Raw genomic sequence first — 18643 nt, 5'->3', positions numbered from 1 at the left:
ATCAATAGCAGCTCTCATTCCCTATCTGAGTAATATAACAATCTGTCTGCACTGAATACAGATTTCACCTCAGAATTGAGACTTTTGATAATGACTGATCAATTCTGGCAGAGAAAGAAGCAGATGTTTTACAAAGTTACTTACTTTCATGTGTATTATTGAATTATGAAATAAAAATGAAAACAATGGTTACTCTTTCAGTCAACGAGAACATTATGTCCTGAAGAAGTCTAACAGACTTTGGCCCTGATTCATTAAGGCGTTTATGCTAGAATTCTGGGCAAAACACCATAAAATAATACAAAACTTTTAGCATTTTCACGCCAGTCCTCACCAGTTTAACCCAAAAGAAGGAGCATGGAGGGATGGGGAATGGCTACACCCGCCTGGCCTAATTCTTAGAAAGTTATGCTGGTCTTAATGAATCTGTCCCTATGTCTTTAACATATGAATCAATCATTCTTATTAACAAAATATACCAATATATTAGTCTTACCCCATGCCCAGAGCATATTTTCCCATTGGAACCCATTGGGCAGTTGCTAATGTTCAGTGATGCAATAGGTAGGCACTTTCTGTCTAAGCACATCATTGATGGGCCACACGGTGTTCCATCCTCCACATATCCCATGTCAGTTTCATCATCCAAAAGAATATGAGCACCACTGTATAACACAAAAATTATTACAGATATTATTAACTACTTTTTCCCTTTTTATAAACACCTCCATGGAAAAATATACTAATTATTTTTCTCCTAAAGGGAACCTAATAGCTCATATATGATTACGGCCAGTCATGTTTAACTCTAAAAAGCTGCAGCATGTCATAGAAATTCATAGCTAAAAGCCGTCAGGGACCGAGCTGCACGGGAGACTAGGTGGCTTCTCCCCGGCTGCTGCCCTGGAGCGATAGGTCTCTTCTTATACACACATGCAGGGAACAACTCCAGGGTCTCCATGGAGTCCATCAGTTTTAGGCAGCACCACAACTCTCCCGGTTAAGAAGTTCTCAGTAGCGTATAGGTCAGGTGAGGAAGGGGTCTTTCACCTTGAAGGCCTTTATTGGTTAACCAAGCAGTGGAGACTTGGATGCATGTGATGGAGCATTGCCCTGCATAAAACAATGGTTTTCTTGATAGATGCAGACTTTTTCCTGTACTACAGCTTGAAGCTAGTGTCTTTTAAAAACTCAGTAGGTTTGGGAGTTGATTTTGAGTCCATTTTCAACACAAAACTCAAATGCCCAACTTTAATAATACAAGCCCATAGCAGTTCCCGACCTCCACCATGCTGGCATCTGAGTCAAAGAGGAGATCTGTGCCCGTTTCTGATCCTGTCACAGGCCCTACCATCTAGTCCGTCCCAAACATCTAGTCCTCTCATCTCATCAGCCCATAAAACATTTGAAAAATTTGTCTTCACATACTTTTTGGCCCAGTCTTGACATTTCAACTTATGTGTTTTGTTCCGTGGTGGTCAGGTTTCAGCCTTCCCTTACCTTGGCAATGTTGTTAAGTACTGAACACCTTGTACTTCAGGGCTATAAAGGGAGGATGCAGTTCAGAAATAGGACAGCACTGGAGGATAGTGACTTTCTGGCCACTTCACATTTGATTCTTCTCAAATCTTTAGTAGTTAATGTGTGCCTTTTTTTTCTTAACACGTTCTTTGTGACCCTCTTGACTATTTGCTACAAAAGTTTTTCTTGGTTCTGTGATCACACCTCTATGTCTTAGCAATTTCAAGAGTGCTGCAAACCCCTGTAAGACTTTTACCATTTTTTTTTTATTTCTCATAGTCAGGTGAATCTCTTTGACCAATGTGGCCTGAGAAATACAAGCTGCCTAATAATTCTGCTCACTTTCCTCATTACACATCACCTGTGGAAATTCTGCATAAAAATTATGATATAGTCAACATATTCATTTGCCTAATAAGTGTGCACACAGTGTAGTCATGCACTTTTATTTCCACTAAAGCTAGCCATTATTGCTTCATAAGGTAGCAAAGAAATAATGGTATTAAAAGCCACCAAATTAATCCTAGGTGCCCAGCTCTGAGTGCATACCTGCAGTCCATCACTCTCCCTTGGTAATTCATGTATGTTGGAGGTATATCGCCAGCTAGTTTACCAATGCGGGGAATCTTAGATACATTTGCACAAAGTAGGAAACCGCAGAATATATCACTACAAAACAGAAAACCATTTAATAAAGGATTAAGTGTAATAGAGGCAGCATATAATTTCAACTTACTGTAGACATTGAACCACTGCTGATATAGTAATGAGGGGGAATTTATTTATTAGGCACCCTGACAATGGTTGTGAGGGCAAGAAACATTTATTACATAAAGATAATAGAGATTATTCATCAGTAGACAAAACCTGTAATCAGAGGAAAGGGTCAGCTGATGGTCAAGGCAAAGATTTTAGGAAGTACTTAGCCGCTCCATCACTAAACTTCAGCGTGAAAGTTATTGGGTGGACATTCAATTTAATGATTTTCAATAACTTACATTTACCCTGCAAGGTAATTGGAAACAAGCTTCACCAGGAATGTTTGATCACCAACAATTATGCAATGTAAGTAGGCTAACGATCATCCAATGAATGACAAAAACACGTGTTAGTAGGGTGAAGTGATCTCCTGGTTTGCCCAAAAGAGCATACTTCTTGGCAGTGCATCGTCAAAGCCAAGAACAGTGGCAGCCTATACGCACAGTACAATCTATTACTGACCGTTCTGTGCACATTTGAAGGGTAGTCGGCCTGTTTAAACAGGTTTTTTAAATAACCAGCGCCCGAAAACCATACTGTCAATCAGCATTCATTTAACATAGATCATTGGCAGGTGTAAATTCACCTTAGTGTTCTCGTTTAAGCATGGGGAGTAAAGAAAACTGGAAAAAGAGAGCTCAATAGGGTCTTAACCAATAAAAAATGACGTGTGAAGGAAGGGAATCCACTCACCTAGTATGGCTGCTATAAAGCAACGTGTATCTCGCATACAAAATTATCACACGGATGCTGCAAGAACACCGGTCTTGAAAGAATGGAGATGCCACTCATGCACTGCCAATGATGAATCCGCAGGATATCCAATGGGATATATTGAATGATTTACTGAATAGGTTTACAGATTCAACGCGTTTTGAGGCCACGCTGCACCTCGTCATCAGAACAGAAAACTGTTTTCTGTCCTGATGAAGAGGTCCTGCTTTATCACATTGTCCTCATTTAAGCATGTAATTTCCCTCTAGCCCTATTCTTCACCACATGTGCAGTTCTGAATGCAGGATTAGCTACCCTACCACACACATGTAATAAACTCTGCAGCCCTGTTCTTTTTAATCTAAATATTGTAGTAGTAGGACTCCCTACCACTGCTGATTGTCTAATATACCTCCTCATCTTCCAGCTCAAATAATTTCATTATTTAAAAATATGAAATAATGACCATAGACAACATTAGCTTGGCATTCTGGTAGAGTACTAAATAGTTACAATTTAGTATCTTTATCATATGCAACTGTTTTTTCTTAACTTACTGTTTGCTGCACTGAATCCAATTATCTCCATCTTTCCCACAATTTCCTTTCTCTGTGCCTTCTGTATTTAACTTCTCATAGCAATGCTTATCTGAGCCTGCTGCTTCTGGAATTATACAAGATAAATTAAGAAGTATAGTTTCTCCTTGTGGAGATTAACATGCTAAGCATGCAGAGACGAGGAGACTTAAAGTCGCAATGCTCCTCTGGGAAACATGCAAGTTGTCTCTTCAGAGAGGAAGAGGACTAGAACTCTAGTGCCACCTATTGGAGCTTTTACGATTGCTACTTCCAATAGGTGGCACTAGAGATCTAGTCTTCTTCCTCTCTGAAGAGACAATTTGAAAAAGATAAATTAGACATTTATTGAGAACACTTTACCAATAAAAGTATTAAATACTGTAATAGTTGTAAAATAAGCGGTTTACACCATGATAGAGTGAAAAAGTACCCTACTTGTCTCCCATCCTTAATCATAATTCTCCTTCTTAGTTGGTTACTTAGTTACAAGCAAATAGCAATTGGTCAATTTATTGGGAACCACAGACATCACTATATCTTGGATACAGGAGAAGTAGAGGAACCATTAGGAGACCTTTCACCAGGCCAAACATTTCTCTTGTTCTATTCCCACTGCTTCACTGGGTTGTCCAGTTATTTATTTTTCAGTTCCACAAAATGGTTCCAGAGATATAGGCCTTTTTATTCACTGCGAATGTTTATTATCTTTACCAAGGGAGTGATGCTCAAAGGACTTTCTGCATGATTATACTGTATATATTTCCACCTTGGTAAAGAGAATAAATATTAGCACGCACATTACTCAGAGAAGCAGCAGGAATAAAATAAGAGTAAAACCTGGCTACTCTCGTATTGCGCTTGTGATAGGTCCTCTGTAAAGCACCTAGATATATTGGATTAAATTAGGCCATACCCACAAATTTCAATGAATTCGTATTGGGGTCTCCCAACAATGCACCAACACATGGTGCGAGGAAGATAAAGAAGGAACAGTTTGAATTTAAAATCCAGAATCCTTTATCCTTGACATAAGATCTATCAGAGGTGTCTAGCAGGCCTTGTGTGAAAAAGTGATTGTCCCCCACCATTAAAACATAAATTAATTGTGGTTTATCACATCTTTGGGAAGCGGAGTAAAAATTCTCTAGCCACACGCAGGCCTGATTACTGCCACTCACAAAGATTCTTCAGGGGAGTAAGAACTGAAAGTCGAAACATACCACCATCATGGCCATTATAATCCACTGACACAGTAGCAACAAAGCCCACTTTATCAGTTCCTATTCACCTGAAGAATCTGAAAGAGAGGAAACAAGTTGGGAATAGCGTACCCTGTTGTGAGCTCATTTTCGGGTTTGCCTCTGGCTTCTGGTGAGGGTTATGGAGCTGGCTGTGCTGACAGAGGAGTAGTGAGTTCTCTATCTGGACTCCCTCTGTTGGTGAAGGGAGGTAATGAAGCTGATCTAAATGGCAGAGACCGGCCACCTGAGGAAGAGGACTGTGATTGGACATCAGGAATTTCTGATTGGATTTAAGGCAGCTGACTCCCTAGTTTCTTGCTGGTGATTTCTCCTGACTGTGGCTTCTGGTTTCCAGTTTGGTTCCTGCCTTCTTAAAGCTAAGTTTTCTATGCTATTTTTCATATGAGTTTTCGTCTGGTTTACTTAGTTTTTGTGTTCAGCCAGCCCTGGCTGGGACTGGGCTGAATCCCCATTTTGTCTCTGATCAGTTGATCTATTTTGCTCTGTCTTCAGAATATACCTGACTGCTGATATAGGGAATTGAAGTCTAGCAACTTCAGGGCTTTTTTCTATCAGACGTGTTGGACATTTTTTGGCAGGGTTTTTTGCGTGATTGCAGACAGCAGCTTTTCTTTCCTGTCCTTTCTAGTTAGTGAGGGCCCCATCGTTTGCTCAGCCTATCTTTCTATCTGTGTTTGTGTTTTCATCTTGTTTCACCGACAATACATGTTGGGGAAGGGATCGAAGTGCCTTTTTGGTGTACAGAGGATTTCATTTTTGGGATTTATTTTGTCTCCGTCAACTATTGAAATGGACCCAGCCAAGGTAGAGGCCATTTATGATTGGGTTCAACCCACTTCTTTGAAGGCTCTCCAGAAGTTTTTGGGTTTTGCTAATTTTTATCGTAAATTTATAGCTAATGTTTCTGGTATTGCTAAACCACTGACTGATTTAACTAAGAAGGGTGCTGATGTGCTGAATTGGTCTTCAGAGGCTGTTTCGGCCTTTCAGGAGCTGAAGCGGAGGTTCACTTTTGCTCCGGTTTTGTGGCAACCTGATGTCTCACTTCCTTTTCAGGTGGAGGTAGACGCTTCAGAGGTTGGTAAAGGGAGAGTGGAAAACCACTAATAGACGACCACAGATCCGATATAAAAATATATATATATCTTTATTAGGACAAATAAACAGATTCTGGACTAAACAGTGCTCGGTAGTGCATTAAAATAACCCACGCACCATGGGAAACATAGCAGACCTCCCTAGAGAACTTAGATAATAGTCCAAATGGACACTACAATCTCCTCACATGGATAGATGTACAGTATTATCACTAGATCATCACATCTACAATATTACTTATTAACATACCAGCCCTGATGACATATTATATAAATCTACATGGCCAATAGATATATGTAAATGAATATATATGTATATATATAGGACACTGTCTGAAAATATAGTGTATCCTGAACATATATGTCTAGTGGTTATTATCAGAGAGACGCTATAACAGTAGACAGAAGGTGTCACTGTAAACATACACCACCAAAATGGTTATACAAATACCTCATTATAACTATTATTTCTATATAGAGGGCCTTACCTGGCCCAAAGAGGAAATAAAGTGACAACAGATCATACAACTAATGTCTCACTATGCGAGGCAAAATAAGGAAAGTTAAGGAAAGATCTCAAAGCCTCTATCATATATAGCCACTATTCAGTAGTTGCTGCTCTCTAGTCCAAAAGACGCATACAGCGAGAGGAGCGGTAATTGTTACCAGCAAAGGGCAGTAGTGAGGAGTCCCAGGGTGGTCTGCGTGTGTACCCCGACGCGCGTTTCGGATGGTCGTCCTTCGTCAGGGGGCGTGAACTACAGCAGAGCCAAGGAGCTAAAAAGGCCATGACCGGAAATGAGGCGGCGTGGACCGGAAATGACACATCCGTCGTCATGACGACCAGGGACGCGAAGCGGCGCCGGCGTCAGCCAGTGTGCGCCTCGGCGTAATGGATGCCATGGCAACACACCGGCTGGAGACGCCAGAAGCCACGTCGCAGCCCCAGACCATGACGCGCATGCGTACTGGTCAGCACATCCTCCTTAATCGGCCACATAATACTCTGATGTGAGCAGTACAGAATACAATAATCGCATCACATAATCCCCATTACTCACATGGAATACAGACAATAACCTTGCATATTAATTAACAATATGGAATCTAAGAGCATAATTACTAAATGTGTCGTAAAAGATAACAATATATGATTTTAGCCTTATACATCTAGAGCACTGTAGCACAGGTATAAATGTCAACAATAATATAATAACAATGCTGTGCCCATTTACCCTATACACATAATACTATGCTACATATATGTCTCCAGGCCCATTGGCTCGTACAGAACTCTAGATTCCACATTTGTCAAAGAAATTGTATTCTAACAGATTTCTCTAAAGGTTATATATAATACATAATAAATAATGCAAAATTATTAACTGTGTCCGGCAAGTATATAGCTTTCATGGGTCCAGAGTGTTCACCCAATGTGGCTCCATGGTATACAGTCCTGATGTAATGATATGCGATATCCTGCGACTGTATTAGACAGATGCCTAGATCTCGTGGTTCAAATAAGGATGTTCTTCAACTATGACTCAATGCTGTACTCCAGTATAATATACACGTGGCCTAGAGTATAGAATGCATAATAAGAAAATAATAAATAAAAGTCAATAAAAACAACAAATTAAAAACAACCACGCACGCGTGGAAAATTAAATGCACTCCACAGTACAGCCAGAAGGTGATCATAGAAATGATGCAAAGTTTAAGCATTCGTTTAGCCCATTAGGCTGGACCGTATTTAAGGTCCATATCCATCTTGCCTCAATTTGAACCAAGCGTTGTGATAATCTGCCTCCCCTGATACCAGGATCCAATGAGTCAATCCCTCTAACTCTAAAGGACCTACTATCACACTGGTGATATAATTTAAAGTGCTTAGGTATAGTCTTAAGCACAGATATATCATTTTCGCTTGCCGCAGCTTGTATACCTAGAACGTGCTCCCTGACCCTAACTTTCAACTGACGTGATAGTAGGTCCTTTAGAGTTAGAGGGATTGACTCATTGGATCCTGGTATCAGGGGAGGCAGATTATCACAACGCTTGGCTCAAATTAAATACGGTCCAACCTAATGGGCTAAACGAATGCTTAAACTTTGCATCATTTCTATGATCACCTTCTGGCTGTACTGTGGAGTGCATTTAATTTTCCACGCGTGCGTGGTTGTTTTTAATTTGTTGTTTTTATTGACTTTTATTTATTATTTTCTTATTATACATTCTATACTCTAGGCCACGTGTATATTATACTGGAGTACAGCATTGAGTCATAGTTGAAGAACATCCTTATTTGAACCACGAGATCTAGGCATCTGTCTAATACAGTCACAGGATATCGCATATCATTACATCAGGACTGTATACCATGGAGCCACATTGGGTGAACACTCTGGACCCATGAAAGCTATATACTTGCCGGACACAGTTATTAATTTTGCATTATTTATTATGTATTATATATAACCTTTAGAGAAATCTGTTAGAATACAATTTCTTTGACAAATGTGGAATCTAGAGTTCTGTACGAGCCAATGGGCCTGGAGACATTTATGTAGCATAGTATTATGTGTATAGGGTTAATGGGCACAGCATTGTTATTATATTATTGTTGAAATTTATACCTGTGCTACAGTGCTCTAGATGTATATGGCTAAAATCATATATTGTTATCTTTTATGACACATTTAGTAATTATGCTCTTAGATTCCATATTGTTAAGTAATATGCAAGGTTATTGTCTGTGTTCCATGTGAGTAATGGGGATTATGTGATGCGATTATTGTATTCTGTACTGCTCACATCAGAGTATTATGTGGCCGATTAAGGAGGATGTGCTGACCAGTACGCATGCGCGTCATGGTCTGGGGTCCTGCGACGCGGCTTCTGGCGTCTCCAGCCGGTGTGTTGCCATGGCATCCATTACGCCGAGGCGCACACTGGCTGACGCCGGCGCCGCTTCGCGTCCCTGGTCGTCATGACGACGGATGCGTCATTTCCGGTCCACGCCGCCTCATTTCCGGTCATGGCCTTTTTAGCTCCTTGGCTCTGCTGTAGTTCACGCCCCCTGACGAAGGACGAGCATCCGAAACGCGCGTCGGGGTACACACGCAGACCCCCCTGGGACTCCTCACTACCGCCCTTTGCTGGTAACAATTACCGCTCCTCTCGCTGTATGCGTCTTTTGGACTAGAGAGCAGCAACTACTGAATAGTGGCTATATATGATAGAGGCTTTGAGATCTTTCCTTAACTTTCCTTATTTTGCCTCGCATAGTGAGACATTAGTTGTATGATCTGTTGTCACTTCATTTCCTCTTTGGGCCAGGTAAGGCCCTCTATATAGAAATAATAGTTATAATGAGGTATTTGTATAACCATTTTGGTGGTGTATGTTTACAGTGACACCTTCTGTCTACTGTTATAGCGTCTCTCTGATAATAACCACTAGACATATATGTTCAGGTTACACTATATTTTCAGACAGTGTCCTATATATATACATATATATTCATTTACATATATCTTTTGGCCATGTAGATTTATATAATATGTCATCAGGGCTGGTATGTTAATAAGTAATATTGTAGATGTGATGATATAGTGATAATACTGTACATCTATCCATGTGAGGAGATTGTAGTGTTCATTTGGACTATTATCTAAGTTCTCTAGGGAGGTCTGCTATGTTTCCCATGGTGCGTGGGTTATTTTAATGCACTACCGAGCACCGTTTTGTCCAGAATCTGTTTATTTGTCCTAATAAAGATATATATATATTTTTACATCGGATCTGTGGTCGTCTATTAGTGGTTTTCCACTCTCCCTTTTCCATAGTTGTCTTTAGTGACTGATCTATATTTTAGGTCTTACACAACAGAGGAGGCATCTAGGTGTAATTTATTATGCCAGGAATATGTCCTCCTGGTCTGATTGTGTTTATGAGTACTTTGCTTCAGAGATTGGTGCAGGAGCTGTTTTGTCCCAAAAAGATCCGGTGACGTCTAAAATGAATCCCTGTGCCTTCTTTTCCCAAAAGTTCTCCCCATCTGAACGCAACTAAGATGTGGGGAATCGGGAATTGTTAGCCATGAAATGGGCATTTGAGGAGTGGAGACATTGGTTGGAGGGAGCTAGACATCAAGTTGTGGTCCTCACTGACCACAAGAATTTGATTTACCTTGAGTCGGCCAAACGCTTGAATCCTAGACAGGCTAGGTGGGCCTTGTTTTTTACGCATTTTGATTTTGTGGTCTCCTTTCTTCCAGGCACTAAGAATGTTAAGGCAGATGGCCTTTCTAGGAGTTTCTTTGCTGATTCTCCTACTGTGACCAAGCCTACTACCATCCTAGGTGAGGGGGTAGTTCTTTCTGTCATCTCGCCCGATTTGAGACGTGCCCTGGAAGAATTCCAGGAGGAAAAACCTGAGCGTTGTCCTATGGGAAAATTGTATGTTCCTGACCAGTGGAGGAAGAGAGTGACGTCTGAAGTTCATTGCTCCGCATTGGCTGGTGATCCAGGTATATTTTTGGTACCAGAGATTTGGTGAGTCGGACTTTTTGGTGGCCTGCCTTATCTCGTGATGTCAGGAATTTTGTGCAGTCCTGTGGGACTTGTTCCCGGTCTAAACCCTGTTCTCGCTCTAGTGGGTTGTTGATGCCCTTGCCGATGCCCAAGAGGCCATGGACCCATATTTCAATGGATTTTATTTCTGATCTTCCTGTCTCTCAGAGAATGACTGTTATCTGGGTGATTTGTGATAGATTCTCTAAGATGGTCCATCTTGTACCACTCCCAAAGTTGCCATCTTCCTCAGAGTTGGTACCCTTGTTTTTACAACATGTGGTTCGGTTGCATGGGATTCCTGAGAACATTGTATCGGACAGAGGAGTTCAGTTTGTTTACAGATTCTGGAAAGCCTTTTGTTCCAAGCTGGGAATTCAGTTGTCCTTCTCCTCTGCGTTTCACCCTCAGACCAATGGGCAGACGGAGTGAACAAACCAGACTTTGGAGTCCTATTTGAGATGTTTTATATCTGCTGATCAGGATGATTGGGTTTCATTTTTGCCCTTGGCCGAATTCGCTTTAAATAATAGAGCTAGTTCTGCCACCTTGATGTCCCCCTTTTTCTGTAACTTTGGGTTTCATCCTCGATTTTCTTCAGGGCAAGTGGAATCTTCAGCCTGCCCAGGTGTTGACACGGTGGTAGAGAGAATGCAGCAGATTTGGGACCAAGTAGTGGATAAGTTGTCTCTCTCCCAGGAAAAGGCCCAGCGGTTTTCTAACCGGCATAGGACCATTGGTCCCCGGTTTAAAGTGGGTGATATGGTTTGGTTGTCATCAAAGAATATCTCTATGAAGGTGGCTTCTCCAAAGTTCAAGCCAAGATTTATTGGACCTTACAAGATTTTGGAGATTCTTAATCCGATTTCTTTTCGATTGGCTCTTCCTGTTACATTTAAGATCCATAACGTGTTTAATAAATCTCTGTTGAAGAGGTTTGTTGAGCCAGTAGTTCCAATGGCGGCACCTCCTGACCCTGTATTCGTTAAAGGTAATGTGGAATATGAGGTAGAGAAAATACTGGATTCTCGTCTGGCTAGATGGAGACTCCAGTATTTGGTCAAGTGGAAGGGTTATGGCCAGGAGGACAATTCTTGGGTCTCTGCCTCTGATGTTCATGCCGATAGATTGGTTCGTGCTTTTCATCGGGCCCATCCTGATCGGCCCGGTGGCGTGGATGAGGGTTCGGTGACCCCTCCTCAAGGGGGGGTACTGTTGTGAGCACATTTTCGGGTTTGCTTCTGGTGAGGGTTATGGAGCTGGCTGTGCTGACAGAGGAGTAGTGAGTTCTCTATCTGGACTCCCTCTGTTGGTGAAGGGTGGTAATGAAGCTGATCTAAATGGCAGAGACCGGCCACCTGAGGAAGAGGACTGTGATTGTACATCAGGAATTTCTGATTGGATTTAAGGCCGCCGACTCCCTAGTTTCTTGCTGGTGCTTTCTCCTGACTGTGTCTTCTGGTTTCCAGTTTGGTTCCTGCCTTCTTAAAGCTAAGTTTTCTCTGCTATTGTTCATATGAGTTTTCGTCTGGTTTACTTAGTTTTTGTGTTCAGCCAGCCCTGGCTGGGACTGGGCTGAATCCCCATTTTGTCTCTGATCAGTTGATCTCTTTTGCTCTGTCTTCAGAATATACCTGACTGCTGATATAGGGAATTGAAGTCTAGCGACTTCAGGGCCTTTTTCTATCAGACGTGTTAAACATTTTTTGGCAGGGTTTTTTGCGTGATTGGAGACAGCAGCTTTTCTTTCCTGTCCTTTCTAGTTAGTGAGGGCCCCATCGTTTGTTCAGCCTATCTTTCTATCTGTGTTTGTGTTTTCATCTTGTTTCACCGACAATACATGTTGGGGATTGTCTATTGTTTTGGGGTCTGCTCTGGGGCAGTTTAGATTTTCCCTTTCTTTCTTTAGGCTTATTTAGTTCTCCAGCCCTGAAGAGGCGTCTAGGACCACCGTAGGCAAGCTCCACGGCTACTGTTAGTTGTGTGGATAGGATCAGGGGTCTGCAATCCGCTAGTTACCAACCTCTCCGGTTTTCCAGGCTTAGCTTGATTTTTGTTTTTTCCTCCTCGTTAACTCATTCATAACAGTACCCCTATTCACCACGGATTTCTGGTCATCACTATAAGAACTTGGCATTCCTATTCCTCTGACCTAGTGAGAGGGTTCCAAATTATTATATATATCGTGACGGGTATTTTTGTGTTTACCCAACTGGGATTTGCCTTTGGGCTGTATACATATTAATACCTGTTGGTATCATTTATCAAATCTGCTTTGATTTATAATTGTATTAATGTCAGCCTAACACTGTCAGAATTTTTCTGATTCTATTTGTTGGTCAGTGTTGGCTGAAATTCTTATATGTTATGTCTTGTCTGTGTGGCGCTGCACAGTTTTGCACTTTAGTATATTTAGGCACATTTTGAATTTTTAGGTAATATTTAACACTAAAAGGTAAGTTTTATATTACCACTTTGTGCTATTATTATTCGACTGACACCTAGTGGTACATGTGTTCTCAACCAGTTGCTTATAGCTCTGATTAATGCCACACCTATTCTAAATCAAAAAATCACTTAAATAGAATGTGCCTGACAAGGTGAAGTAGACCAAGAGATTGTCAAAAGCAAGAAATCATGCCGCTATCCAAAGAAATTCTGGAACAAATAAAAAACATAGTAATTGATATCTATCAGTCTGGAAAAAGGTAATAAAACAATTTCTCAAGCTTTGGGATTACAGCAAACCAAAATGAGAGCCATTATCCACAAATGGCAAAAACATGGAACAATGGTGAACCTTCCTAGGAGTGCCTGGCCAAATAAAATTACCCCAAGAGTGCAGCAATGACTCATCAAAGAGATCACAAAAGACCCCACAACAACATCCAAAAAACTACAGGCCTTACTTGCCTCAGTTTAGGTAATTGTTCATGACTCCACCATAAGAAAGAGACTGGGCAAAAATGATTGGCATAGCAGAGTTCCAAAACGAAAATCACAGCTGAGCAATAAGAACAAAAAAGCTTGTCTCAGTTTTGCCAGAAAACATCTTGATGATCCCTAAAACTTTTGGGGAGAATACTCTGTGGATTGATGAGACAAAAGTTGAAGTTTTAGGAAGGTGTATGTCCCATTACTTCTGGGGTAGAAGTAACACAGCACTTCACAAAAGGAACATCATGCCAAAAGTAAACTATGGTGGTCGTAGTGTGATGGTGTGGAGCTGTTTTGCTGCTTCAGGACCTGGAAGACTTGCTATTGTAAATGGAAAGATGAATTCTTCTATCTACCAAAAATACTGAAAATATACTGGCCAACTGTTCGTGACCTCAATCTGAAGTGCTCTTGGGTTATGCAGCAGGACAAGGATCCAAAACACACCAGCAACTCCACCTCTGAATGACTTAAGAAAAACAAAACTAAGACTTAAGAGTGGAATAAAAACTTTTGTAGTTCCAGCACACGATATAAGAAAATTAAAAAAAGCCTTTATTTAGTCCATCATTAAATATTACAATACCAAATGTAATAAAAGCATGTGTAGGCTTACGCGTTTCGTAAATTTTAATATATATAAATTCATCAGGATGGGATGGGATTACAGGCGCACACCACCGCAAAAAAAAAAGAAAAGAAATTTAAGAAAAAAAAAAAATATATATATATATAATTTTTTTTTTTTTTGCGGTGGTGTGCGCCTGTAATCCCATCCCATCCTGATGAATTTATATATATAAAAATTTGGTTAAAAAGTGACTAAACTATTAGATTATCACTAAGTGAGAATTCACATTGTAACATGTTTGTATAAGATGGATGCATCATAGGGTTAATCCAGTGAGGTACTATTGCTAACCTTGAATTAGTGATGCTGGTATTACAGCTGATTCTGGTGGGTGTTACCCAAGGCAGCCTTCTTTGGTTGCTTTTCCTTGATAAGTGCAACATTTATTCAGTATTTTATGCTATGATTAAGGGTCAAATATGATCCGAAACGCGTAAGCCTACACATGCTTTTATTACATTTGGTATTGTAATCTTTAATGATGGACTAAATAAAGGCTTCTTTAATTTTCCTATATCGTGTGCTGGAACTACAAAAGTTTTTTTTTTCACCAAGAATTTTCTCCCAGATGGGGATGGATTTATTCCGTGCACCGAGATCATGGAAAGGAGGACTGGGCAGGCTGGACCAGGTGAGCTGAAGATTAATTCTATATTGCCTTTTAGAGTGGAATAGTCAATTCCTTAATCCAATTGAGATGCTGTGGCATAAACTTAAACAGGCAGTTAATGCTTGGAAACCCTCCAATGTGGCTTAATTACAACAATTCTGCAAAAAATAGTGGGCCAAAATTCTTCCAGAGTATTGTAAAAGCCTCATTGTCAGTTATCGAAAATGCTTGATTGCAGTTGTTGTTGCTAAGGGTGGCCCAACCAGTTTTTAGGTTTAAGGGGCAATCTCTTTTTTTCACACAGGGCCCTGTAGGTTTGGATTTCTTTTTTCCCTTAATAATAAAGATCTTCATTTAAAACTGTATTTTGTGATTACTTGTGTTATCTTTGTCTAATATGTAAATTTGTTTGGTGATCTGAAACATTTCAGAGTGACAAACATGAAAAAGAATAGGAAATCAGGAAGGGGGAAACACTTTTTCACACAACTAAATAGTTAGGTTGGTGAAATCCTGCCAACTGATTCCCTTTAAAGTAAAACAGTGGAATGAGTATATGTTCCACATACAGTTTTATAGTACAGTATTTGCTAGGGTTTTTACAAACCCTATTCAGTGATACAATGATTTTCAGTCACAGAAAATCTTACAAAGAAAACCCACCATGTACATGCGAAAAAGTTTCTACTGAACGTTAATCTCAATTGTAATGAAATAAGCTTTGACAACAGTCACTCACATTATTACCAATAGAATATCACATTGGCAAATTATACCATGTAAAATGCAACTTACTTTGTCCCCAGATGTGTTTGCACTGATTGTCTCTCGTCTTGCATTCACCATTGTAACAGCGACCCTAAAATAGTAGTTGAATCAGTACACGCTTTGCTTCACTTATATTTACTATCAATTTTGCAGAAATAACTTAATGCAAAATTATGAATGGTCAGAAAAATAATAAAAAACTCTGTTTCAATTTGTAATTTATTTTACAGGTCCAATTCATAGGATTTCTTTTAACTGTGTGTGATTGGAAACATTCATATACAGTACTCAGGAATAAAGAAATATTCCCATCATAAGACATGATGAACCACCACTAACCTCTTTCACACATCAGGTTTTCGCCGTCAGGCGTGATCCGGCGCTTTTGACAAAAACCGGATCCGGCGAAATGCAATGTCGGATCCGGTTTCCCCCCCATTGACTTGCATTTGCGCCGGATCGCGCCGGATGGCCATGCGTTTCATCCGGTTTTCGCCGGATCCGGCAATGTGTCGCGATCCGGCATCTGGAAAAAACGGCTACTGTAACGTTTTTTGTCTCCGGCGAACAACAATGAACGCCTATGAGCACCGCAATGCGCCGGATCCGGTTATTTGGGTCCGAGCATGCTCAGTAGCTCTGCCCACAAGACACATATATAAAAGCATGACAGTGGGACCCTCAGCCACACCCAACATGCCACCCAAGACAGCAACCAGGCGCAGGAGAAGGCAGGAGACCACTGCAGCAGCACCATCAGCACCACCACCACCCCAAATGGAGCAGCATGCTGAACAATGGGAGGGGAGTCCAGCAGCAGATGAGAGACGGTAATTATCAAATCCCCCATTCCTCCAAACTAGGGCCATGGAATATCAAGATATTCATTGCCCCTTTGTTTCTCTTTATTCAACAGCCGCCCAAGAGATGCAGCAGCAGCAACAGTGGCAGCACTGGAAGCACTGGCAGCAGCAGTACCACCACCCACAGGCATGGAGTCTGGCCAGCAGGAAGACAGCACATCTTCTTCTGGGAGCCCTCCCTCGCATCGTCAGCGTTTGACGGTAAGTTTTTATTTCCAAAATCCATCATCTCTGTAATATATGTCTATTCATTGCCTTTTATTTCAAAACAGGAATCACAAGATGAAGAGGAGCTCCCAGAAGAAGAAGGAAGGGGTGGACAGACACCTGGAGTGGGCTCACAATTGGTAAGTTTTTTGCATCAAACGCAGAAACACAACATCACACTACACACAACACATAGAAAACAATGTTCTGCAGACCACACACAGGAAACAAATGCCTACATCCAAAGACATAACATTTTTTGTTTTCTTCTCTAGTCTTCCCAATCTGGTGCTCGGCAAAGAGGTCCTCGCAGTGCCTCCCAGGGTCGTCGGCGACAGCAACGTGGTGGTCACCAGCATGTAAGTATAAATATTTTTGCTTTGTTTTTTTGCACTTTTTATTTCATTTCTTTTGTGGAGGCAAATTATGTTATTTTTGTCTTTTTCTTTAACAGCCTTCACAGCGTGCTCCCGACTCTGACGGTGAGGATGGAGGGATTGATGTGGACCACCTCATCGATCTCGTCAGAGAAAGGGAGCCGCTATGGAATATGGCTGACCGCCGCCATGCTGACCTGATCGTTACCCGACGACTCTGGGAGGAAATCTGTTCGCTCCTTGTGGACCGCTGGGAGGACCTCGATGCTCGGGCCCAGATTAAAGAGCGTAAGTATATACAGTACCGGTTGCTTGATGTAAACCAGTGTTTCCCGAACTCCAGTCCTCGTGGTCCCCACGGATCATGTGTTCAGGATTTCCATTTACTATGAAAATCCTGAAAACATGACCCCTGGGGACCATGAGGACTGGAGTTTGGGAAACACTGATGTTGTATACTAACCACTCCTTTCTCGTTTCAGGGGACAGAATTGTGAAACAGTGGCGGTCTGTGAGGGATCGTTTCAAGAAGGAGTTCAATAAAGAGATGCGGGCCCCGAGTGGATCTGGAGGACGCAGGAGCAAGTACAAGTACGCACAAGCCCTGTCGTTCCTCCGGGAAACAATGGTCACCAGAAGGTAAATATTACACACCACATGTGAAAAAAAATGTTTAGATGTAACTTTTTTTTTTCAGCCAGGGCCATACCATGTCACTATTTTAATTGTTTTTTTTTTCTCTTTATTCCACAGCACGGTGAGCAGCACTCGGGAGCCTGCATGATTGGACCCTTCTGAGGCGATCCCTGAGGAGACCGGCACCGAGGGACACTTCGACCGCCCCGGTACATCTGCACCTTCCCAGCCTTCCCACACATTCGACCCATCTGTCCCATCCACCAGCACAGGAGCATCGTGGCCGCCTACATTACATGAAGCTGCTGGTGAGGAGATCGATTTCCCTTTACCCCACCCTTCTGCCCCTGCCACCTCTAGTACACCTGCGGGTACTGGGCGGCAGCGGCAGAGGGGTCAGGAAAAGACTTATGCGCCAGAGTTCTTGCATCTGAATGCATCTTTCCAGAACTGTCTAAAAGTCTTGTCAGAGCAAATCTCCGCAGGCTTTCAGCAGATCAACTCCAGCATTCTGGAGGTGAAGACACTTCTGCAAACCATGCATTCAGAAGCAAGATCTTCGCCAAACCACACCTTTTTCAGGTCTGTTGTGGAGCGCATGGAAACGCTCTCTCCTACCCAGCAGATGCATGTAATGCATTCATGCCACGGTGCTCTCCAGCACGTTACCTCCCAACCTCCTCCTCCCACCACAGTAGTTCCTCCACCTGCACCCCCTCCAGCCACTTTCCATCCTCCCCCTCCTATTACATACCATCCACCTCCCCAGCAACAGCCACCTACCTAGTACCAGCAACCTCCCCAGTACCAGCAACCTCCCCAGTACCAGACATCTCCCCACTTCCAGCAACCTGCCCCGTACCAAACTCCTTCCCCGTACCAAACTCCTTCCCCATACAACTTGCCATCAACATCATCTGCTCCTACAGTCCCTGCCCAACCCTCCACTCCACCGCCCACCACCTCTTCTGCCTCCCACATGTCCACCCATTCTGTAGCTTTTTCCACACCTTCACCTCTAACTGTTCCTTCCCCACCACGATCCCAGTCCTCTCTCCACACTCCCAGTGTCGAAGTGTCCCGCAGCCCCTCCAGCACTATTTCCACCC

General features: G+C 41.9%; 1 protein-coding gene across 9 annotated transcripts in view; it reads right to left on the bottom strand.

Annotated features, from left to right (window-relative positions):
- The window catches only part of ADAM23 (ADAM metallopeptidase domain 23), an 889186-nt gene that overhangs the window by 140648 nt on the left and 729895 nt on the right, over positions 1-18643 (bottom strand). For all 9 annotated transcript variants that reach the window (XM_073541893.1, XM_073541894.1, XM_073541897.1 and 6 more), the window contains exons 20-23: positions 15479-15542; positions 3552-3657; positions 2071-2190; positions 497-665 (exon numbers count right to left, since the gene is read on the bottom strand). In XM_073541893.1, coding sequence (XP_073397994.1) covers positions 497-665; positions 2071-2190; positions 3552-3657; positions 15479-15542 — 459 coding nt within the window. The remainder of the gene's footprint in view (positions 1-496; positions 666-2070; positions 2191-3551; positions 3658-15478; positions 15543-18643) is intronic.

The sequence above is a fragment of the Dendrobates tinctorius genome, unplaced genomic scaffold (assembly GCF_039654945.1).
Source record: "Dendrobates tinctorius isolate UK_male_01 unplaced genomic scaffold, ASM3965494v1 ptg000125l, whole genome shotgun sequence".
Taxonomy (NCBI): Eukaryota; Metazoa; Chordata; class Amphibia; order Anura; family Dendrobatidae; genus Dendrobates; species Dendrobates tinctorius.
The sequence above is the reverse complement of the archived record's forward strand: the minus strand, read 5'-3'. Positions and strand labels throughout refer to the sequence as shown.